This window comes from Streptopelia decaocto (assembly GCF_964273445.1).
Source record: "Streptopelia decaocto genome assembly, chromosome: 1".
Classification (NCBI taxonomy): Eukaryota; Metazoa; Chordata; class Aves; order Columbiformes; family Columbidae; genus Streptopelia; species Streptopelia decaocto.
The window spans coordinates 149264184-149288179 of record NC_138663.1 but is presented as its reverse complement, the minus strand read 5'-3'; the positions used below and the strand labels follow the sequence as shown (position 1 = coordinate 149288179).

The window sequence follows — 23996 nt, the reverse complement described above, 5'->3', positions numbered from 1 at the left end:
GGTCCATGTCTTTCCTGCACTGAGGGCTCCAGAGCTGGACACGGGACTCCAGGTGGGGCCTCACCAGAGCAGAGGGGCGGAATCACCTCCCTTGACACTCCCCCGCCTTGACAGAAGGTGAAGTGGGAACAGTTATGAACACTCTTCATTTTTTGTGTATGCAGGTTTTTTTTTTTCCTAAGGGAAGAGGAAAAGCCAAAGTACTGGAGAAAATCCTACCTTATGCAGGATATGTTCTTCTCTCTTCTCTATTGCTGGATTTATTACAGGTATGCTAGAGGCATCCTAAACTAGAAGGAATGTTTTTAGAAAGTCTAGGTGTTCTCTTAAATCAAAAGCTACTGACACAAATGCTCCTTTTGGTTTAATGTATCTCCAATGCAAACGAGAAAGCACCTTGCAAAGCTGCAGAGACAACATGCTCGAACAGTGTTTGAAGTAGCTCATAGTATGGAAAATCTTTTCGTATGGATATTGTCATGCAGGCTACTATTCATAACGACGGGGATCACCTGCTCCTCTTTCTGCCACACAGTGTCCCACTGACGATTCCAGCAATTGCTTACATGGAAAAAGGGGTAGGAAAGTACTTATGTATTTTTAGCTGTAATATCTTTTTAAAATGCAGTTCAGCAGCTGGAGAAAGATAGGAGAAACCAACACCACGTAGGAAATCATTCACAGTGGAAATTAGAAAGTGCTACATAGATCTCAGTTTCTGAAGTTCTGAGGTAAAATACAAGGTTAAACACCGGGGACAAATTTTGCGCTCACTTCTTCTGTGTCATTTCATTGAGGATTCCAGATTTGTGCCTGTGCTGCTGCAGGTGCATCAGAATCTCCTTCACCAAGGTATGCTGTTTACTTTGTCTGCTGTATGCAGCTTTTAACTGAATCATAGTTTGTTGGTTTTCTTGAAAAATAAAACATTTTTTTTAAAAAAAAAAGAAAATAAAAGGAAAAATGGAAAAAAAAAGAAAATTAAGAAAAAGGGGAAAAAAAGGAGTTGAAGAAGTTGAATAGGTGGGGCGAGGCAAAGAAAGGCAAGACAAGGAGAAAAAGGTTAAAAAGGGAAAAAATGTAAAGGAAAACAAGGTAAAAGGAAAGATGAACAAGGAAAAAGGTAAAGCAGTTGTTACCGTTCTCTTCCTGGGGTTTTTGTGGTGCTCAGACTTGTGAAATGTATCACAGCCTGACTGTTGACCTATTACAACTGCTTGAATACCTCAGCCAAAAATTCTGATACTGATACAGCAACATATAATCTGCCCAATCTAAAAATAAATAATGATGGTTAGAAAATAGTGTAAGATTAATTCATTTACAAATATTTCAGCCAGTTCTATTAACAAAAAACAACAAAACCACAAACAAAACCCAGCAACTTTTGTTATGAAGAATGATAAAAGAAATTTTAGATGCACTGATGCTTTGCTGTTCCTTGGGGGTATTTTTAGTGTTGGCTTTTCCTTTTTTGGAAGCTTCTAATGTAACAATACCTTGCACCACAAGGCTGATGTAGGGATCAGTGGTTCATTAAAAGCTAATCTGTGAGACATTAGGTTTACAAGTGTCACAGACACATTAGATTTGAGAACAAGGAGGAACAGCAGTGGTGAAAGGATTGTCAAATATACAGAGAATATCCCAATAAGTGGGTACTACCATTAGTTTTGCAGGAAAGCATTAGTTCTGAAAATTAATTTCATATTTGTAATTATTGGTCATAGCTGTTTAGAAAGTGGTATTATAGCAAGTTAGACTGAAATCAATCAAAAGAGGTTTTATTTTTTTTTTTTCCACTTGAGATTATCTGACTGGTTTAAGTAGCACTCTATACTCAGAAATCTCTACATCTGTAAAAAAACCCACAAAGACCGTAAATATCTAATCACTCTTGAATAATTCAGCTGTCTTCGCTAGCACATGATCTACATACAGCCTTTCAGACTAACTCTCAGCTAATTCCTTTGCTATGGACGTCAGTCAGTTATCTACAGGGTTTGATATAGTCTTTATAGAAAGAGAAAATGGCAGAAGCCTCTTTACTTTTCCTCCATGGATAGTCGGTAAAGATTCTCGCCCAGGTACTCGAGCCTCTCCCGTTGTTCCAGGTCCTGGTACAAGCCTTTGGGGACCTTGCTTAGGCCGTAAACCAAGCCGTACAGGCAGCCAGCAATAGACCCAGTAGCCGCGCTTTCTCCTGCAAGTTTAAGCACAATTGCAATGGTCTCTTAGAGTCACCTGCACATACACAAACCAAAACCTGCTCTGCACAGAGGAGGAAATATTACACTGCCGATGGAGTGTGGTGGGGGAATGTTTGGTCAGTTCCAAATCTTGCACCACCCCATGCCCTCCCTCTGGAGGTGCCAGGTGAGGATGACTAGGGAGGAGGGTGACGCCAAGGCAAGGATGCAGCGACACCTCTGCAGCATGCACTCCTGGGCTAGAAACTTATTTGGTTTGGGGAAAATCCACTCCAACACAACAGCTGTTGCAAGCAGCTAGCCATTGCTAGGAAAAAAAGGAGGGAAAGGTGGTTGTAGCAGGGACTGCAAATGGCAAATGTCCTGGTTTGGAGTGTGTACCTTCCTCACAGCACAGCATCGCATGGCACATGCTTTAAACCATGTAGCTACAGTGAGTAGCATCGGTGCTCTTTGCAGTGCTCATGGGTTTGTGACTGCCATAGTCTGCAGCAAAGGCTTGTCACCTGGCTTGATTTCGCTGTGTGCAGTTGGAAGGTTGCACTGCCAAGGCACTGGCATTTTGACTGGGGAAGATCCCAACCCTTTACTAAGCCATACTGAATTTTCTTTTCATGCACCTCTCAAAGCTGTGGGACTTACATGGAGCAACATTTGAAAAGCAGCATGAACGGCTTGTGTGCCGGCTGCTGCCACAAGAAGGGAGTTCAGGGGTAAAACCAGGGGTGCAGGCATAAGGGGCAGCATGGCAGATTGGCCAACCGAGGGAGCTAGCAGGCGGGAGGGCTCTCTTGGGGGTGGGAGGCACAGGGATCCCTCACCTCCGTGGAACATGGAGCGGTTGCAAAGCTCCGTCCAGTCCCCGCCGCAGCCCAGCAAGGCGTCATAGGCGATCATGGGGGCGTCATGACCTCGTCTTCCCCCCCGGCCTTCCGAGCTCCACCTCCTGTACGTCTGCAGGAGAGATGGTGACATCAGGGTAGGGCACTGGAATTGGGGACATGGGGACCATGGCTGCACCAGGGTGGCTTACCCCCTGCTAGCTGGGAATGGTTCACCTCGCAGGTAAAGGGCTGCAGCACTGCCTGCATCATTGCCCGCACCATTGCCTGCACTGCTGCCTGCGGCACAGGATGAGCTACCCCCCCCTAGGTGATGCTTGAGGTGCAGGGATAAGCCCTCACCTCAGCTTAGCACACCACATACTTGGCAGGCCAAGAACGTGGCTTAATTTAAGCAAGCCAAGAATGCCAAAAAAGTAGATCAAGATAGATTCCAAGTTGACACTCCATAAATTCTTTACTATTTAAAATATCTATCTTGGTAAGGACTTACTTTTTCAGTCCTCTTCCTTTCTCTGGGAAATATTCTCAACCCTCTTTGTCATATATTTGCAAATGTTTCAATTAGCCAAGTGTTACATGTGGGGTGAAGAAGTTCTGATTCAGTAATTTCTGTAGGGGCTCAATTTCAGACAATGTTAATTCAAGCCCCCCTCTCTGACTTTTTCTTGCCAAACCCTTTCTCTCCTCTTCCACAAGCATTTATTGAACAAGAGGGAAAATAATTTGCAAATGTAAGAAACATTTCTTCCCCAGGAGAAGAAAGAAGAAAAAACTCCGAAGTCCATGGCTACATTTGCAAAGTAAAACTGGATTTTCTCTAGAGGAGGTACCTCCAGATCTCACGTTTTCCCACCCAAAATCCCCAAACAAACCAAATACTGATAAATTTATAGTAAAAAAATACCTTCTTTTAAAGGAAACAGGCAGCTTTATTTCCTGCAGTTTAAGTTACATTGAATTGCTGCTGCGTGGCTGGCTCTTGGCTTCTGTAACATATATAAAGGGTTTGCATTTCTGCCTATTCACTTTCACGTCAGCCATTGCCTTACTTGGTTTTAGTTTATCTGCATATACATCAAACAAGGCAGAGTTGGACTATAGCTTCACTCTGCTGCTTTATTTTATTTTTTTTTTTTTCCAATCTAGAGTGTGTATTTGTGTCTTTCTGCTCTCCTTGGACACATGCAAGCTTTCCAGCCTTATTGCTGCATTTTGGATGCTGTGGAGCAGTACTGACACGTGTAGTACTACGAAAGGCAAGAGGACTAAGCGCGGAGGTGCTATTCTGGGTACGCAGGCAGGCGGCTCAAGTGTCACTTCGTTTAGCCCTTAAGATTGCTGGTGCTCTGCACACATCTGATGTCATCTCGCCTTGATGAAACCACTTTACACTAGGGATTGCTGTCCTTGGGACCAAGCCTGGGAGGACTTAACTGCACCAAGGCAGCACCTCTTGAAGTTTTCAAAAGCACAGCCTCCTTTCGACTCCTCTGCCTTGGTGCAGCCCCGTGATGTGGCACCAGCCCAGCTGCCCTGGGGCGCAAGGGTGGTAAGGACAGGGAGCATGGACAGGGGTGACAACATGCACTCCCTTCTGCTGAAGGCACTGAGCTGCTGCCAAACCCTGGAGGTAATTCACACGTCTTCTCCTTGCTGTAAACCACTGCAGTCAGTAGTTATAGCTGCCTCTGACTTCCTCACCCTCCAGGAACTGACCTGCTGCTGGTTAGCACTCCCTTTCTGTCCATTTTTTTTCCCCTTTCTGGGTCCTTTCACAGTGCTGGTTTAAGCAACTCCATCTTAAGGGGATGAGATCCTTGGAGTCAAATTGGCCTGGATGACTTTGGTTTGGTTCCTCTCTCATTTTGACACACACTGTGTCCAGCACGGGAAAGTGAGCAGGGGGAGTGATTTGTTTGCAGAAGCAAGGCTGATCCTGAATGTGGACCAATATCTGCCTATTCACTGTCTATCTAAAATATTCCACATGCATATGATGATTTATCCTACATTGGCCCTTCTTCTGTCTTTTAACCCACATTTAAGTTTAAGCTCTATACCTGTTTATATAGAAAGCAGTATTTGCTTCTTAGCATTTTGAGAAGTAATTTCTTTTAGAGAAGGAAATTGCCTTTGCAACATACTCAGATCAATCCAAGCCACATTTGAGGGCTTCACTTTCATGTCTCCTGCAGCTGGTACACGCCTGCAGAAAGGTGCACGTGGTAAGTAGGAACATGAATCCAGTGACCTGTTGGCAAGAGTGGTGCCAGACGTTTTTGCTTTATTCATTGCCTGTAGAAAGTCAAATGGCTGTCCCTCCAGACACAAGTGGCCAGTTAGTTCGGAGAGAGTGCAAAGGAAAACAGCCCTGGGATAAAGGTAGCCAGGATGGCTACCTTCTCCTCATTTATTCTTTCCATGGTTATAACCACGCTCGGCTTATAAGCAAATTAAGTCGCTCATCTTCTCTTCAGGCTGTGGTCTCTGGTTGGTGGTGGAGCTTGAGCGTCAAACAACATTTTCCTTTCTTGTGCATCAAAATAAATAGCTCAATAGGTCAAACTAGTCGGTCTGGGCAATGAAGGTAAATTTTCTTTTAGCATTAGGAATTCATGCAGTTATTTCTTGAAATGATCATGGGGAAATACTGTTGACTTTGATCTCTCATAAACCTCTGCTAAGACTCCAGTAGAACTGGAAAGAACAAAAAACCAGCAACAAATTCATGGCACTGAATTAATAAAATAAAGGAGGAAGGAGATCTTTATGCTGAGAGTGAGCCATTTCATATTATCCACAGTCAATCTATCTTCCATTGGCACCTTTCACTGCATAGATGAACACCTAAAAATATACCAAGTGACTTCTCAGAATAGAAGAGTGCTTTAATAGTCTGGAAAAAAGGGAGTGATTTATGGCAAAAGGTGACAAGAACCACATACTTATTGCTTAGCTGCTAAGTGGAGAGCGTTGAGAGGTGCCAGCACATCTCAGAAAGCCATAAACACCAGGGAAGAAGACACGTTATTTCTCTGGAGTTAAGAAGATACAACCAGAAGTCATGAGGCAAAGGAAAGATCATGTATACTATAAAATAGTGTCCCGTGGGATGTGGTGAAACAACATCTCTTGAGACACTTAAAACTAGCCTGAGCACAGCCTGCATTGGCAGAGAATTGCTTAGGATGGCTGTCATCCATTCAAAGGACCATAACCAAGTCCACCCTCTAGTACACAGGGGAATTTCTGTGAGTCGGGCCACAGCTCCATTAGGCTTCAATGAGAGCCCCTGGAGAGACATTTGCCTTTTCCACCCGCAAATAACCGTGGCTTATACTTTGTACCTGCTCTGTGCATCAACACATCTGAACATCATATCCACCTCTCTGCAGCATTTTCTCCCATTGCAGCAACCCCAGGGCTGGTGGCAAATGCATTTTTACTCTAACATATACCAAGCCGAGGATGGGAGTTATTTTTTCTTTCTTGACTTTTTTTTTTTTTTTTTTAAGAAAACAAAAGACTTTTTGACTGCTCTGGCACTGGAAACAGTTAAAAAATACTGGTGTGTCACTCTGAAAATATACCGCTCGGATCAGAGCCTTTCTGAGCATTTTCTGAAGCTGCAGTTACCTTTTCTCTCTCCTCTGCATCGTAGTTGTCTGGAAAGACAGGTTTATTCTGATTTTCCTCATTGATTTCTCTCTCTTCCAAATAAAACTGCCACTTGGCTTCGAAGTAAAACCAGTGCTCCTGATATTCTGAATGCAAAAGAAATGAATGATGTAGTATTTCATCTCTGCAACATTTTCAGTTCTACTTAAGAAATTCAAAAGAAAACTACAACATTGACTGGCCTGAAAAATCAAGTATTTTACAGTAACATACATTTAACAGGTGTATGTACTAACTATGCATTTTAACATGAATGGGACGTCTAAATGGAAAAAGAAGATGTGAAAAAGAAGAAAATATTTTCAGAATCTTATGCTGTTTTATGATGTATTAAAATTACATTAAAATACATCAAAATGAGTTTTTTAGAGAACTTACTGAGGAACACTCCAAGGAAAATATAAGAGATAGGAGTCAACAAAAAGAAAAAAAAAATCAATTATATACCAATTTTTATATTCCTTCATTCTGATTAAAGAATATCTAAAAATGCTTGCATGTCCTGGATACAAATTGCCTCCTACCTCAGTTACCAGTTTTTATTCACATAATTTCTCCAGTGTTTCTGTTCTCACAGCATTTCTGGGTGATTTTTCAGGAAAAGGCAGATACAAAAGACCAAGATTTCCATTTGCTTGTAATACATAGGAAGTGTAGTAAAAGGGTTGAATAACGCACACATCTGCTATCTGTGCCGGTGCAAATAGACCTTTTCAATAGCCATGAGTCTTTCTCCTTCTTCTGTCACTTTAGGAAGAGCATCCCTAATCATGTTTAACTTTGCACATGTCCATAGTCTTTTTAAATTCAGTTTATTTTTAAGCCAATGCTCTGGTTCAACCTTTTTATAAAGGCTTAAAAAGGCACATAAGTCATTACTGGCCTGTTAAACACACATGTGCATCCATCTGCAGAACTGAGGCCTGAGCAAAATCCCTGGGAAGCCGATGGGGTAAGGAGTCAGAAATTGGTGAGATGGGACAGTATGCCATGGTGAACTAGCAATTCAATATGAGACTACCAGCATACAGTTTTTAAATAAAATTAAGCATTGCCACTTTTTCCCTGTTTCCATCCTGCTTGGTCACTCAGTTGTGTGCTGCAAGTGGCTAAGGAGCAAGAACACAACCAAACTGTTTCTCTGAAGAACGTGATCTGATTTTGCTGCTTTGCCTAAAGTGCTGTACGGGTGACCGTCTTTGGCAATTAAGATCATTAAAGCAGTTCAAATCCATGTAAAAAAAATTCCAAGCTGTCCTCTAGGATCTGATATTTCCACAGGGTTGCTGGTTCCCCACCCCCAGACAGGGATGAGCTTTCCATCATGTGGCCCTCTACACCTGGGAATACGCAGCTGCCCTATTCCTGAGTCCATGCCCCACTTTTGACTGATTACAAGGAAGGCATCAGTTAGAACCCTGAAAAGGGGGCAGTGTTCAGAAAAACAGAGTGAAAGTGCACTAACAGCCATCAGGCCAAGGAAAACATCTTGAGGAAATAAAGTCACACAAATAAATTATTGTTAGTCTAAGTGAATTACCAACACCCACTTCTTCAGCTGTTTCCAAGACTACTTTTGAAACTGCAGGTGACCTAACAGATTTATTTCTTTGTGGTTTTTTTTCTATATCCCCCCAACTATAGAACAAGAATGCCTCAAAAATGAATGTTTTCTATGTAGCACCTCAACAAGAAAGGAAGCGTGACTATTCCAATGCACAGGCTCAAAAACAAAGGGATCAAGTTACAGTTGCAGGAGATTTTGGTTGCATGGACGACCTGTAGCGTGTTCAGAAAACCCACGCCACCAGCCCTAGCGAGGCTTTGCCCCGTCCCTTAAGCTCAGCCTGAGATGATGGTCACATTCAGGTCCACAAGACTAACTGGCAAGTCATTTCCAGAATATCAGAGAGGGGTGCTGTGTCAAGCCCTCTGTGACTGAACACTGTGCTCATTATCCATGGGGGATAATGCAGCTAAAAAAGAGTTTTCTAAAACTGGAGGACTCTGTTTGGCAGGATTTCTTTGCAGTGCATCTCACCAGCCAAGGAGCTTAACTTTAATGCAAGAGACTTTTCCCACTACCAAAATAGGATGAAACTCAACAATACGGGCAGTAGCTGGAGAGCGTGCCTCAGGAGTCCAACACGCCGCATACCTCCACGTCGAGGGGTCTTGCTGGGGTGGAGTGACAGGGACCTGCTGCAAAGCCACTCCAAGAGGAGCTCACTCATGCTAATCCTGCACCTGCTCCTCATAGGTCTCGGCTAAAAAAATCCTGGCGTGCAATGAGGAGCAGATGAAGATGTGGGGTCTTTCAGAAAGGCTCCCCAGTGCTCTTTTCAGGTTTTAAAGTGGCAGGTTTACTTCCTGGGTAAATCTCCATTTCTGTGTACTCTTGAATAAAGATTTTCATTTAATTAAATCTTTCTCAACAGCTGTCTCTTGAGATTAACAGAAAAGCATCTTTCCTTGATGTTTTAATGTAAGGATACTCATCTGTCCATGGCAGATCTCATCATTACAAATGCATCACTCCCTGGCAAGATACCTTTGCTCTGAAGATCACATACATTAGTAAAGTAGCAATGTCAAGTTCAGTAGTTGTGTTACGCTCAGTTGCCTTGAAACAAGGAGGCAACAGACTGTATCTTAAATATTTGTTCAGAAAAGCAACAAGTCAAATCTGAATTTGTGGTCAAAAACTAACTCTTGGTCAGGAGGCATCTGCAGGTGAACTTTTCCTGGCAAAATGAGTGATGTCAGTGGGTTTTCTTATGGAAAATATTGGACTGTGCTAATTGATGGAAGAGAGATGAATAATTCATATCTCAGCAGTCAGTTTGCCTAATAACCTGCTAAATATAATTTCCTTCCTCTGCCCCCCACCCAGCAATCTTTGAAGCCTTCCTAAAAATGAAACTGTGCAGTAGAGTATTATCATTGCTATATCTTTGTATTTTTGCCACCAATATACCAGGCAACTAGCAGATGGTAGATGAACAGGACACCACCTGCGAAGAGCTGATAGTCTGAGCAAAGAAAGGAGGAAGACAACCTGTGGAGATGGGAGAGGGGAGGGAAGCAGCAAAATGGAGAGTCTGGGGAGTGACATTTCTTCAGTGTCTTCCTAGCTGAAGAGATTTTTAAGAAAATAACTCTTGATTCAGACACGTTACCTGCCATGTGGCGAATGGTCTTCTTGCAGTATTCTTCAGCCATCGGCACAACCTTCATCATCTCTCTTCCCCATTGCGCAAGGGGTTTCCCTTGTATTGCGTACGCCACAAAGAGAGCTGTGCACAGGGACCCCAGAAAGCCTGGAATTCACAGATAGCAACGATTACCAATGTGCGGGCTGTGCTTGTACTATCCTTGTCATGTCCCTCGTAAAATCATTAGTGGAATGCCTCATCGTTGTCAGGTAGATTAATGAATGCACATAACCTATCTCTGCCTGTATGCGGGCTGACTCATGGCACGTTGAGGTGTTTGGCTACTGCACAGTGCCTGTTGGTTTATGATTTATTTTTACGTAGAAGGAAGTTTCTGTTCTCAGTGATGTAACATGACAGAAATTGAGGTAGGGGTCAAAAATAAGCAAAATCCACTAATGTGATACTGAAGGTCTCCCAACTGAAGTCACATGAAATAATTTACTTGTACAAAGTGATTCAATTACAAGCTGTATCACCTTGCTTACAGAGTCATCCAGCCCAAGCCTGTGCTTGTTAGATCTAACACTATTAATGGCTCATTTTACTCTAAGGGGACAAGTCCATGCCTCGCTTGGACAAATTTTTTTCCCCTCTAAGGAGACAAACCCATGTCCCCTTGCAGGAAAGAAGCAACTGTCCAAGTAAGATGTGATGTCTGCCTGGCTATCTAGGTCTTCCACTTTGGATACGAGTATCCTTAAGATGAACTTTCTGTTAACAGGCACTCAACGCTTCCGTGACATCAGGAACAGAAGGACTCCTTTCTCATATTGACTTGTGCTCTTGGCATTCTGTCAAAGGTAACAAGACCAACCCAGTGCAACATGCAAAAGAAGGTTAAGAAAACAACTCAGTCATTTAAATAGGCTCCAGGTGAAAAAAGTATTGATGCATGTGCTTCTCTTGGTGCATAGGTTCAAAAGCGTTCACTCATGCATAGAGGTATGCATGAACTTTGTGCATGTTGCTGAAGATTAAACCAATTTACTTTAGCAGGTTACAAGTCCAGATGAGACAATTACTCATTCTCTCTGCCATAAGACCTGCAATACTGAGTCAGGCCAAAGGCACCTCTAACCCAAGATCCAATAGATGCTTTTAGAAAGAATAAAACACCAGGTAGGCTCAGCTCAAACGGTCTCACTCAGACAGCATGTAACCTGGCTGCCATAAAGATCCTTGAGTGTCACATTCAGCATGAATGTTTAGCAGGTGAAGCCAAGAGCCAGCAAGGAGAAGCAGGTGTTGAAGAGGGTGTTAGAAGCTGCAATGTGCCCAAAAGTTTTTAGGGGGGCTGGCAGTCTCTTCCTGCCTGCTCTCCAGGTAGCTTCCTCCCCCTGTTGCTATTGCCATCCTCCCCTGCTCCCAGTAGCCCTCACGTAGCCCCCTGCCCCTCACCGGGGCAGAAAGCAAGCCCCAGCTGGGGTTTCTGGCTCTGCAAATAATGCCAGTACAGAGTGAGCCTAATTGGTTTGGCTTCTCCACTCCCCAGAGCTTCTGGACTAGCTTAGGGGTAATTTTAATTACTCAGCTTGATTGCTTTTAACAGTGACAGGCCTTCTTGTCCACTTGCCTGATCCCTTTTGAACCCAGGCATATCTGCGGACTTCGCAGCTGCCTGTAGCAGCGAAGTCTGTGGCTTAACTATGCACAACAAGGGAAAGTATTTCCTTTGTCTGTTTGTTTCAGTCCTGACTGACATGTCAGTTGTGTTTTCCCCGCCTTTGATTTACGAGAATCACAAGTGACGTTTCCCTGGCACTTTTCAGGCTGGTAGTGACGTCTATGGTGGCCTTTCCACCCCTCTTCTCCCCACCTCCCTGTGATGCCACTTCTCTCTTTTCCCAGCTGAAAACTCCTTCTGGATGTAATGTCTCCTTGTATGGAAGGTGTTTCATGTCTTGGATGCTCCCTGCTGCCATTTTCCAGCTCTAGTAAGTCCTTTCTGAGGTGGGAGACCCAGAACTGCAAGCAGTCTTATTGCTGCCAGCGCACCAGGGACTTTATGTATTGGCTTAATGGTATTTTCTGTTTTGCTTTGAATTCTTTTCCTCTAATTTTACGCAATCCTAATAGCTTTTCTGTCTGCTTCAGAGCACTGTGCGTGTTGAACATGTCACCATTCATTATTGTTTTATTTATTGCTGTTTAAAGCAGACAGAATGAACACATACTTACATAGCAGAAAACTATCAGAATGACAGACCTGAATATTCAAAACATTAAATCTACTTATTTATGTTTTGTTTAGAGGATGTTTCAGATTGTGTCCTAAAATATGTGAAGTTAGATTTTTTTGGCTTGTTACCTTTACCTACAGTGATTGGGTATGACAGAAACTGTCAAGAGAAAAATGTTATTATCCCCTGAACCATAAATTTGCGTGATAACAGTGAGTCATCTAGATGTGGATCCTAAAATTTGATCAGGACAAATGACATGAACATGCTTTGGACAAGACAGGTCATGTTTAGTTATTGGGATTTTAGGAGGGAAAATTCGTATGCCTGCAGTTGCTGTTTGCAACCTCATGTAAGTAATTTATATGTGTATACACTATCCAAGCAAAATTCAAACCAGGGCCTTGAAATCTGCAAAGCAGAAGCAATTTAACCAAGTGAATCCCCAGGAGACATGTTAGTCCCTAGAGAAGTGAAAAGCAGCCTTAGGCACTTCAGGGTGCTGATACATCAGTGGATATATCAGTGGACGTTACCTGTGGGATGGTTGTGAGTCATTCGTCCGCACTCAATGCTCACTTCAATCAGTGACTCCAGCCTTTCTGGCTTCCAGTATCGCATCCCTAAACACATGGCTTTTGTGGCTGCTCCAAATCCAGAACCTGAAGTAAAAAGATAATGCCAAGCATTTAAAAGGAGATGAACGATACACAAATATGTTGATAAAATGCGAAACAAGCACATTTTATTAATTCAACTCATGCGTGGGAGCTCCTCAGAGAATGGGAAATTAGCATGCAAAGTGAGTTACAAGTTTTGAAAGTTTCTTGTAAGGAATTTTGGTTCTACACAGTCATTCTGTTTTTGCAGGGATGTCCCAATATTCTCAAGTGCTACGAAGAGCATTGTGAGTTCAGAAAGCAGTGTGCTCTTTTGTTCACAGCACTTGTTTGATTCAAGCTCTCATGCCATCTTTACTCATTCTTGGCTAACACTGCTGTTTTCCCCGCTCCAGGTGCCAGCACTAGAAAGAGAAGTTTGAGAAACAGATATACTTTTACTATGCCCTTATTTTAGTAGCCTCCATGATGAAAGTACACAATTAAAACACTTTGTATTAATATCACAGTTGATCTTCTGATTTTAATGCATTTTTCATTCTAGAGATCCCTGCAGGTCATTTGCAAAACTGTTTCTGCTACATACAAAAATAATGTGTGCAAAAAGAAACTAAAGAATACAGAGCCAAATCCACCAAAGTTAAGCAATGTAAGAACTGAGGTTTTCTGTGCAACATGAAATCAGTTCTTGTGTGCACAGTCATTATGATACAGCCTGCACTTACTGAGCATGGTCTTGGAAATTTCTGCCTCGTGCAGCATGGAGTTTATTTCTTGAATAGCTAATTCAGTATTACTTTTAATCCTCACCATTGCGTGCATGATTCCAGGTGTTCAACTTTTAAACACTTCATTGAATGGAGAGTTAAATTTACTAATGAGTTTTTCTGCAGTACTTATCACAGTAATATCAGGATCCCACAGAAGTTTTAATGAGCTTATCTTCACAAGGCACAAGTGAGGTGATTATCTCCTCCTTGCAGCTGGTGAGCCAATGCCCAAAAAGGTATTAACTCATTGCAGGCACCCATCCTTACATGGGTAGGGTTTGATTTTTCAAAGTACTTGGCATTTTTCAGCACTGTCTTTGCTCAATCACACTTCCCAGTGACCTTGGGTTTAGCTGAGAGCAATCAGCATTTCCCTACTTTGTCCCTGGAAGATAAGGGACATATTTATGCCACCTAATTTTAGCATCTGTGGAACCTGCATTAGGAGCACAGTCCCCTTGTCTTTCTCAGATAGAGGATGGAGAAAGGCTATATCTCCGTTAGCCTGTACGATGACGTAGTAGGAACAATTCATGAGCCAGAGTAAATTGGAGCAGCAGATGCCAAGGTCTTTTAGTTACTTACCTTCAGAGGAGCTCTCTGCAGCTCCCCTGAACTGTGCCCCTGTGGCTGGAGGCACCAGAGGCTCTCCCGGAGCACTGGTTGCCATTTAGTGTCATCCCAGGTGGCTCCAGCTCAGGTGTACTGAGATCATGTGTGTGAACAAAGTGTGTGTGTGTGGAGTGACAAGAAGATTTGCTTCAAAAGTACTTCCCCAGACAAAATGTAACACTAACATAAGCCACCCATTGGCATATCCAGGTGTAATACAGGCCAATCTGTTTTTTTCACCTGAGAGAGGAACTCTTCATCCCCCTGGGGAGCAGCTATCCTGAGTGAGCACCCTGGTTAAGTAGTCTAATTAGATTAGCTGAAGACATTTCTTCCCTTCCTCCTCAAAGTCCAATGTGCAAATTTTGCATGTAGTAACTTCTCCAGTGTTTTTAACCAGCAAGGGCAATCTAAAAAGGGCCAAACATCTGATAAATGTGACATGAAAGGCTTTGCAAAATACCATTTTATTCCTTACAAGCTCAGAGCTTGCTTCCTCCTTGCTAGCCTTCTTGATACCAGTGAAAGAGACCCTCTCCAGGACACTTTTGGCTGCTGCTCCTGATAAAAAGGCAAGACACTTGTCCTGCAAATGTTGCATATGCTCCTGTATCTCATTTATGCTGCAGATGTAGTGTCTAGTTATTAAGGAGTCAGGGGCAGATAAAACTGTCTCCCTATCCCACAAATCACATAGAAACCACAAGAAAGAGTCAGTCTTCCAGAGCACCAGTCAGCTTAACTGGGAGAACGTATCTTCTCCTGCATGCAAGACCAGTCTTGTCATTAAACCATCTGCTGCCATAGAGCAGCAGATGAGAGTCTTCTTCACTCTGCAGTCCTGGTTCTTCCAAAGGACACAATCCATGCTGGTTACCCAAGAGAGAAGGGTGTTGCGCTACACAGAGCCGTTAATTATATCTTAATATATCCACAGTGGAGGATGCAATACAGTGATCTGATTGCTGGTCTGAAAGTGCTTGCCTTTGCAAATTGTGTTCCTCCAGTCTAGGAAGTTATGTTAAAATCTTCTGCAGAATTAGACAAGCAAACTCAATAACAAAAAGTCCATCACACAGGGTAACATTAAGCTTAGACAGGGCTTCAGGTAGTTCCAAGCTGTTAGCTCCCGTGTCTTAGTATCTACCATTTGAATCAATGAAGGGACAGCAAGACCAGTCCAAGCAAGGGTGAGATGTGTAAGAACATAAGGACTGTCCTCCATGATCAAGCCGAAGGTGAACCTAACTTACCACGTCTGACAGTGGCCAATGGAGAGGATACTTAAGAAAGAGTAAAAGAAAGGGACAATGATGCTACCCCTTTGTACTAACTAAGCTGCTGACAGTTCATCTCCCTGATCCAGGAGGCAGCTGACTATTCATCTTTCTGCTTAATAATCCTTGAAGGATTTCCCTTCAGTGAACTTGCCCAGCTATTATTTGAATTCACATGAACCATAGCATCTGCGAACTGGTATTGGAAAATATAATAGTTGTGCAGCTTAATTAGGTGTTGTGTGAATAAGTCCTTTCTTTTGCTCGCTTTGCACCTGTGACCTGACGGTTTCATTTGGAGTCCCTAGTTCCTATGCTGGAGGAGACAGTGAGTTTTCTCTGTCCCTGTTCATGTTCTCCAAGTTATCATCTATGACTTTACAGTTCTCTGTTGTACTATTTCAGACAGCACAGCCTATGGAAGCAGTTTTTTAACCAATTCAACCATCCTTCCTCATATCCTTCCTAGTTCTCTTACACCCTTTTTGGGGGAGGAAGGGACCAGGTTATATACAGTAATCAAGAAACAGCAAGTATGGATTTATAGTGATGCAAACACCTTTTGTGTTCTGTTCTCTGTTCCTTTTCTAGTAATTTCCAACAGTTTGTTTACTTTCTGGCTTTTACTGAGCACTGATGTGATGCCATTGTAGAAATAGTATAGCTCCATAATCAGTTGCCTGGATGGTAACAGAATCAGCAATGGCAACTATGTATATGAAATTAGGTTTTTCCTCCCCTGCATATGACTTTTCATTTATCTGCATTGCTTGTGGTTCTGCTACAGTGTCACAGTTATTCATCATTGTGAGCACCTTCCAAAACTCTGCACCATACGATCTTTGCTGCCCCACTATGCACTTGCATTTCCTGATAGTTTGTTGACATATTGTCCAACAGAGGTCAGGTACCTACTTCTCTATGGAGAAGACAGGCTGCAATCTCCTGCTCTTCATTTTCTGTCTTTTAACCAGTTATCTATCCTCAGGAGAACTTTTCCATCATCCTGTAGTAACTGAGTGCCTCATCACTTAGTGCCTTTGGTGAGAGACCTTGGGTGTCTTTTGGAAATCCTAACAGACCATCTTCACAGTGTGTCCTTTTTCCTCCCATGTCTTGGCTACTTAGTGAGCTTTCTAATAGATTTCTGAGGTGACTTGTCTTCACAAAAGCTGTGTTGATACTTTCTTATTACATTTATTTTCATCCATGCACTGCCTTATTCTCTTTTAGTATGTAATACCTCGGTGTGCTTTTTGTCACTCTATATCTGTAGAATAATGAAGATCAGCTTAAAAGCTGCTAAGCCCTGAAGAGGATGTGTCTTTTGTGACTACAAACTGTTCCACATGAGAACTTAGAGCCTGGCCTCTTTATCTCCCATCCTTCTGCAGCTTATCCTTCTCTTCATTTTTGCTGCCCAGCTTTCTGCATTTAACTCATACTTTTTCCTCACCCTTCACTACCAATGCCACCAGCAGAAAGACATCGTTCTCCAGTGCTACTAGGAAGCCCAGCAGCTGCTCCAGTAGCTGCAAATAAAGATCTGCTTGGATGCTGCATCCTCAGCCTGAAATACATGAGATGTAGACAGAGCCAAGCTGCCATCTGACTGAACTTTCTCAGTGGCTCCAAAGGCACATCTCTGGTCCAAGGGGTACCACCTTACTCAGATTTTGGTTCTGGCTCTCAAACATTAGCAGCTCTTCTGAACAGTTTGAGTTTTTGCCAATGGAACAAAACACTCTTACCGCATCTCAGAAACAATGGACTGCATCAAAACTTTAAACAAATGCTGGCAGACAAGCAGAAGCAAACACTCAATGGTGAAAACTTCATCCTCGATCTTATCAATGTCATAAATTGGAAATGAGCTCTTAAAATGGAAGGCGTTAGACACCCTTGGGCAGGCCTTCTGGCAGTCGCAGGAGTCTCACCAGACTAACATAATCCGGGTACCTCTGCAGTGAGTGTGGCAATGAGTGTGACACGAAGTGGCAAAGAGACACACAGGGCACTTTGACTTAAGAACTCAGTGTTCTTATTGCACCCATAAGAATTTGAGCAGAGGAGTATCATACAAGCAATGCAAAATTACCTAATCTTTAACTTGCCCATGAAGGCCAGTACATGAATTCTTACTGGAAGAGAGATAAGATAGAACAAGTGCAGGAAAACATCATTTTGGTTCCAGCCCATCCAAAATATCAATCAACTGCTAAGCATATGATGACTGCAGAATATTTTTGCCTTGAGAAGAAATTTGTGAAAATTCAATTAAAAAGTTAATTATGTCCACAACAGTGCTAGATCTGTCCCACAGATGGCTGAACATCTCCACCTCGGGACACTGGTTCTTTTGCTCTCAAGGTGAAAAACAGGCTTCTTGAGATGTTCAGAATCATATTTGTCAGACCAGATAGAGAAGGTGGGCTTTAGCTTCCAGGTCTCAGGGCAGAAATTCATTTTAGATCCTTCTGGCCCAGAGTATCCCAAAAGCAAATAGTTTGTTATGGAAAGCTGAAGAGAAGGAAGGCCAAAAGGATAGATATAACTCCAACAACATTGGGGCAGGGAACTGCCATGCTCCACTGTAGGAGGTGTTGAGAGCTGCTCAGGGCCAGCAGCGACTCCTACAATTACTTTGACCAAATTTTACTCACCGTCAGTCAGAAAACATATGACAACTTGCAAATGGGCACTTTCTCAGATCTGCTTGGCGAGGTGAGCAGAATAAACGGGGAGAGGATCCTTTTCTCTCCCAGCAGCTGTTGTGAGGAGTAAGGGGCCGAGTGAGGGATGCTTTTTGTGTCAGAGAAAGCTGCCTGCAGAGACCCAGAAATAGCCATGGCTTTGTGCCACCAGCTCTTTGCCATGACATTGCATCAATATGCGATGCTGTTGAGCGGTGCCGATATGTACTGCAGTGGTAGAGCATCACACCAACACAGCGCAATGTCTGTGTGAGCTGCCATCCTCTTGTGGATGCCTAGGTCTGCCTCCCCGGTGATGTGGTGTCTCTACAGGCTTTCCAGATTAAGTGCACTGTATGGGTATGGGTTTAAGTGTGTGTGCACATAGCTGCACACATGCTATTTAACTTGAAGTAGAAATTCAGTTCACTGTGAAATGAAATTATCATAAAGAGAAAGAGACAGTCATGGGGAGGGATACAGGGCTATGAATATTAGGGATTATTGGAAAAACACTCATAGTTGTTAGCAGGGCATTCACCTGGGAAAAAAAATCTCTGCTTTCCCTCCAGTGAACACAGCAGTGCACAGAACATTTCACAGGCTCAGCTTTTTGTTTCAGATTTGCCATTGCTGAAAAGACCCAAGACTACAAACATCTAAATGAGACACAGCAGAAAATATTTCTTAAAATAACCATTAAATTCAAGGACAAAGATCTGGACCCAGAGGCACAGAGCCAAGGACAAAGTCTCTTTAAATAGATGTTAAAGAGGGAAGGGTTCTTTTACGAGAGGACATAGTGCCCTACAGAAGGAATTCCTGGCAGATGTCTTGCCATCCTCATGCAGACAGGGAAATGTTTCAGGGGTAGTAGCCTTTGATGTCAGCAGGGAAAAGGAAGCAATTTCCATATAGCCACAAATGCTGAAAGCATGCATTATTCAATCCAGGATCTATACATAGAAAGTGGTACCATACCCTTTTCATTGAATGGTGTGTGCCAAGCGAGAAGGTAGTTGTCTGGTTTTAATTCCCTGCAGCCTTCAATGGTAGCAGGGTCTGGCCGCCTCCCCGGGAGCTTGTCGATAGCATCCACATAGCGTTTTACCAGCTCCCGGTATAGGTCTTCTAAACACCAGTAATCTGCTCAGGGGAGGGAGGAGAATGATGCTGTGTGAAGGCAGAAGAGCAAGGGAGCACCGGAAACAAGCAAACGAACTCACTATTCATTTAAGAAATGTTCCTATTTCCACTTCCAATACACCGAGTCGTGTTTCTGGTGCCACTGTCAACATGTTTTTATGCACGGTGAGAGCGGGCTGCAAGGAGAACAGTCTCTTCGCTCTGTTCTCATATTTTCCCTCTTTCCTTTCCACTTTTAATTCCTTTCATCAAAAAGATGAAGGCATTCTGTTCTACAACACTAACTGCTCGGGGGGGTTATTTAGGGTCTATGATGTGAAGTATTTGTAGAGGTGTTGAACTGGAAGGTGAGTGTGTTGCTGCTGGGGCACCAGGTGTGTGCTCGAAGCCAGCTGTGCCTGGCTCAGCCCATGTCTTTGCCGTCATTTGCAGACGTGAATCAAAATTAAAACTGAAAGCCTGTCGTCTTTTTTTTTTTTTTCAAATTACCACTGAGTCATTAAAAGGACATGTGCATGATTAAAGCCAAAAAAAATAAATTAGTGACCTTTTAATCTGAATTTTATATTTATTTTGTCTACAATTTGTAGGTCTTTCATGCAGGGATCCCAATATCTTATGTCAGTAGCGCAACTAGAACACTGAGCTTTTATAAAATTATTACAAAGATCACTGAGCGTAGTAAAGACCTAGACTCTGTAGAATTTCCATCAGATAAGTTTTGTTCTGGAATAAGTTCACTGACAACATCTATTTATTGATTATTTTTACCAAGACCTACAGTCTTGCCTGAGGAGGAACCTCCCCCTGTTAAACATATACAGATCTTTCAGTATAGCTGCTCCTCTTGGCTGTTGTGGCATGTTGTTGGGTTTGAAGAGCCTTGCCTTTGGCTCTTGCTGAGGAAAAGCTTCCACTGGCTTCTATTACAGTTGTGTAATCAGTGGGAACTGAGGAGGCCATCGGGATTTGTACATTTATATACTTTCTGTGTACTTAGAGAGACTCAATTTAATATTTGGTTAGATACACAGACTGAATGACAGGGCAGGGGAAGTTGTAAAAATATGTTCATTTTGTCAAATATGATGATTTCTGGAAATCCACAGAAGAGGTTTAATTTAAGAGGAAGTTTGGAGCCTGGTAAGCCAGAGCCACTCGAAAGGTGATGCAGACAGGCAAATAAAGAAGATGCAGGTTAAAACCAAGATTCCCCTCCTTTCACACTATCAGTTACACTGACCATCCCACATACAAGCCTAAAGGAACAAGATACTTTCAAGCTGCCAAGTCTTTCCAGATTTAGGAATCAGGTGTCAGTTTATCTGGATGGGAGCCAGGAACAGGATTTGCTGCCTGGCATCTTCTGCAGAAGCCACGTCCCCACAGCCCTGTGGTCCAGCATCTACGGCCCGCCTGAGCCCACCACAGTTCGCACACCTGGAGCCGGGCTGCCATCTCAGCCATCAAGTCAACAGGACAGATTCCTCAACCCTTATTGTTAGTTTGGGTTTTTTTTAAAGCCAGAGAGGAAAGGCTTTGCTTGTTGCAGGGACAGTTCCACTGCTTTTGGTGATGCTGTTTTCATTCCTCCCTTATGGTACAGATTCCTGCTGGAAGCAAACTTTATACGTCTCCTCTGTCAAATCAGCCTTTCAGTCTGGGAGTGTCAGCTCAGTCTGCAGCAGTGCCCACAGCCCCTGCTGCTTCTGGCCATGGCCTTGCTGGGATGTACTCCATGCAGCCAGCAAAGCACTGGCCAAAATCATCTTCCCTGGTGAGAATTGCCTTGATCCTTAATAAAGGCCTCCACCTCATGCTTAGCTACTGTCACAGCCTCAGGCTGGCCAGTGATGTGACTTCATGGCAAGCCTAAGTCCTGGGCATGTCCAATCCAGCCTGCAAGCATCCCACGGGCACCTGCAGGTACACACCATGGGGATGCTGCCTACAGCGTGTGGGCTGCCAGCAAGGTAAATGGGACACACTGGGAGTGGGGTAGTGAAGGACAGGAATATTTGTATTGCTTATTCATCCTCTTTTTAATTTGTGTTTTTTTTTTTTTTTGGGGGGGGGGGGCTGGTAATGTTCCAGACACCCAATATATTCTTTAAAATCTCAGCCCTATGGTAGCGAGGGCTCCCCGTTGCATGAGCAATGTAGGTCCCCAGGGCTGTTGGCAGCTGCCTTCAGCCTCATGGACCCACATTCAGGTTCTTTAGCTTCACCCTGCTGCTTTGGGTGATTTGACATGCAGGCTGGGCCATGAGCAAGCCCAGTGGCTTCTTTGCATCCTCCTTGCCAGGAGGAGAAACTGCTGTGGGCAGGAGCAGTTCTGTTTCTCTTATGGGAAGCAGACAGAGGAACTTGCTTTCCCCCATTCACCAGCATTACTATGAAGTGAAGCTTTCCTGCTAAAATTCCCCACACCAGCTTGTTGCTTTCTCATCATCCTATAAAAGCAACTTATCTGATCAGGCCAAAGAAATGAGAGTGTAGGATAAATACAGCTGATGGGAATTAGAGCTCAGAATTTTTTTCTTTAGAGCCACACTACTCCTGCTATATTTAAGAAATAAGATTCATTATTTTTCTGTTAGTCTGTCTGGTTTGATTACCCAGAAGTTATGGTTTTAGAGAGTTCAATAAGCAAGTAACATATGATACGTATTTAATCATAGCCTATATTCAGAAATATGTTAGTCATCTCTTTTCTTGATAGGCTGACATCTTGCCCTTATCTTTAGTGTATTAGCTACCCCTTAAACCATTGGTTAGCTAATAGCCAAGCATGAAGTGTCTAACACACTCTTCAGCTGATCTCTACATACTAAATTTAGAGCAGATTGGAGGCAGGCAGATAAAGTGGTGAAACAGAAGCACAAGTGAAATTTCATTGACATGAAGGATACTTACCTACATTGTGAGCTTCTGATGCTGTTAGTTATCCAATGTTACGCGTTTTAAGAAAAATCAGGAATATTTTTGGAGAGATTAAGAAAAAAACCCCACTATTTATTCTAAAGAGGCAAAATATTGCTGAATGGTCACTGTCTTCTGGTGTATGTTTGATGACAATCTTGACGGCCTCAAAAAGCTCTAGTTCGATGGGTAGGGTGTTGCTACAAATATTGTCAGATCTTACAAAAGACTATTCCTACTTCAAGAAAAAAGGAATGTTCTTTCTCAAACTATTGTGATTCTAAAGTACATATATTAATAACTTCCACTATTCTGATAGACCTGATTACAGCCATAGTAGAGTTTTCCTTGTAAAGCAAATTGTTCCTTTTCTGGCTGTGTAGGTATAACCCTTTGCCCAAGGGGCAGAGAAGAGGAGGCAGCATAAGTGATTTTAGCCTGAGAGAGGTATTATGGTGACTCTGCTCCAGCCTGGACTTCTAAACACAAACATGTTAGAAATGTGCTTAAAAGAGCTCTTGTCTTTTACAGAATTTCTAGTGGACATGTTATTCCCTGATGTATTCCAGCATACAGATAATCTACTTAGCAATTATTTTTGTTATGCTGGACATGCAGTATTTTAGTCTTCAAGCTTTAACCACCTGTATAAATCTATGGAAAATATAGAGAGAGCCCCTCCATACTCAAGAAATCAAAACTCCTCAGTTCGTGTGATGCTTGCAAGGTTATGCTCATGGAGGAGACCTAGTGCACATTATAATTCACATAAGTAGCTTTTCTGACACACTTTCTCATGACTTCCCCAGCACTCAAGCTTATTTTAAGAAAGGCAGCAGCTCAGCAGTTTTGTTCCTTCCCAGACTGCGTTCGCTAGTCCCGTCGTACCTACCTGTGATGACAGCCTCTGCTGTAGCCATGTGCATGAGCGTGTTGTCACTTACTGGCCACTTGTCGGGGGAGAGCACCAGGTTCTCAAGCCCTCCAATTTCCTTCAGCTCCTGCTGGATTTTTGCACCTAAAGCATTGTTTTCTCGGGAGAAATTACGGTAACCGAGAGCATCCCCTACCCCAGCCAGCACAAGAGCAGCCTTAAATTTATCCATCCCTGAGACGCTTTCTGCTTTCCTTTTGTCCAAGACAGGCACCGAATCTTGATCTTCCTTTGTTCCTTTGCCTTGGGCTCAGCTCACCCGACACTTTATATCAGCCATTGTGTCACACCGAGAGCGCGCTCTATAAGGCAAGGGTTTCCTTTTCTGGCTCTGCAGATGCCATCTCTTGTCTGGGACCCGGCGGAGAGGAAATATTTCATAACCCAGGGATTTTGCAGGGACTTTGTTCAACGAAGCCGCATGAGCGGACCCACAAAGCGAAGTGCAAAAGCCTGATTTCTGCAAGCCAGCGTAAACCAAGCCAGGAAATCCTTAGCCCTACCCAGTGTAAGTAACTCTACACCCAGAAAAACAGATGCCTCCACAGGGGTGTTTATTTATTTAATCACCTGTAATTAATATATTTTCCTGTCTTTTTCTGGTACGCTGGATTCAGCCTCCCTTTCAGAGATCACTCAGGAAGAAAGCCTGTAACAAAAGGATCTTCCAAACTCTGTAAACACTAGAATGATGGGTTAGGCAGTAAGATATCTAGTCAAATGCAGACAACCTCTTCCATTTCTAATTATACCCTATGGCAATATTTCATCAAGAAATTTCTTACTCTGTTTCATGTATTACAATATTTTGTTAATTCACTGCAGCCCTGAATAAACACTGAGCAAAATCAATCACACATCTCTTACTCCCTGGCAAAGACTGACTTTTTC

At 43.0% G+C, this 23996-nt stretch overlaps 1 protein-coding gene across 2 annotated transcripts; it reads right to left on the bottom strand.

The window, feature by feature from the left end:
- Nucleotides 1–994: 994 nt before the first annotated feature.
- Nucleotides 995–23329, bottom strand: ADPRHL1 (ADP-ribosylhydrolase like 1). 2 transcript variants are annotated; one of them, XM_082065572.1, is made up of 8 exons: nt 23064–23329; nt 19085–19249; nt 12668–12793; nt 9913–10053; nt 6692–6819; nt 3032–3164; nt 2050–2203; nt 995–1274 (listed from the first exon to the last, which is right to left on the bottom strand). In XM_082065572.1, the coding sequence occupies exons 1-8, from the start codon at nt 23275–23277 to the stop codon at nt 1208–1210; spliced, it is 1128 nt and encodes a 375-aa protein (XP_081921698.1). In that variant the 5' UTR covers nt 23278–23329; the 3' UTR covers nt 995–1207. The 2 variants fall into 2 exon arrangements, with proteins under 2 accessions (XP_081921698.1, XP_081921699.1); XM_082065573.1 differs by lacking the exon at nt 995–1274 and having other exon boundaries at nt 1822–2203.
- Between the last annotated feature and the right edge of the window lie 667 nt (nt 23330–23996).

Coding starts and splice junctions, on each gene's coding strand:
- ADPRHL1 (XM_082065572.1), bottom strand. CDS start 23,277: ATGGATAAATTTAAGGCTGCTCTTGTGCTGGCTGGGGTAGGGGATGCT. Junction 3,165..6,691: donor ATGCAGAGGAGAGAGAAAAG/GTAACTGCAGCT, acceptor TCTCTCCTGCAG/ACGTACAGGAGGTGGAGCTC. Junction 1,275..2,049: donor CGACTATCCATGGAGGAAAA/GTAAAGAGGCTT, acceptor ATTTATTTTTAG/ATTGGGCAGATTATATGTTG.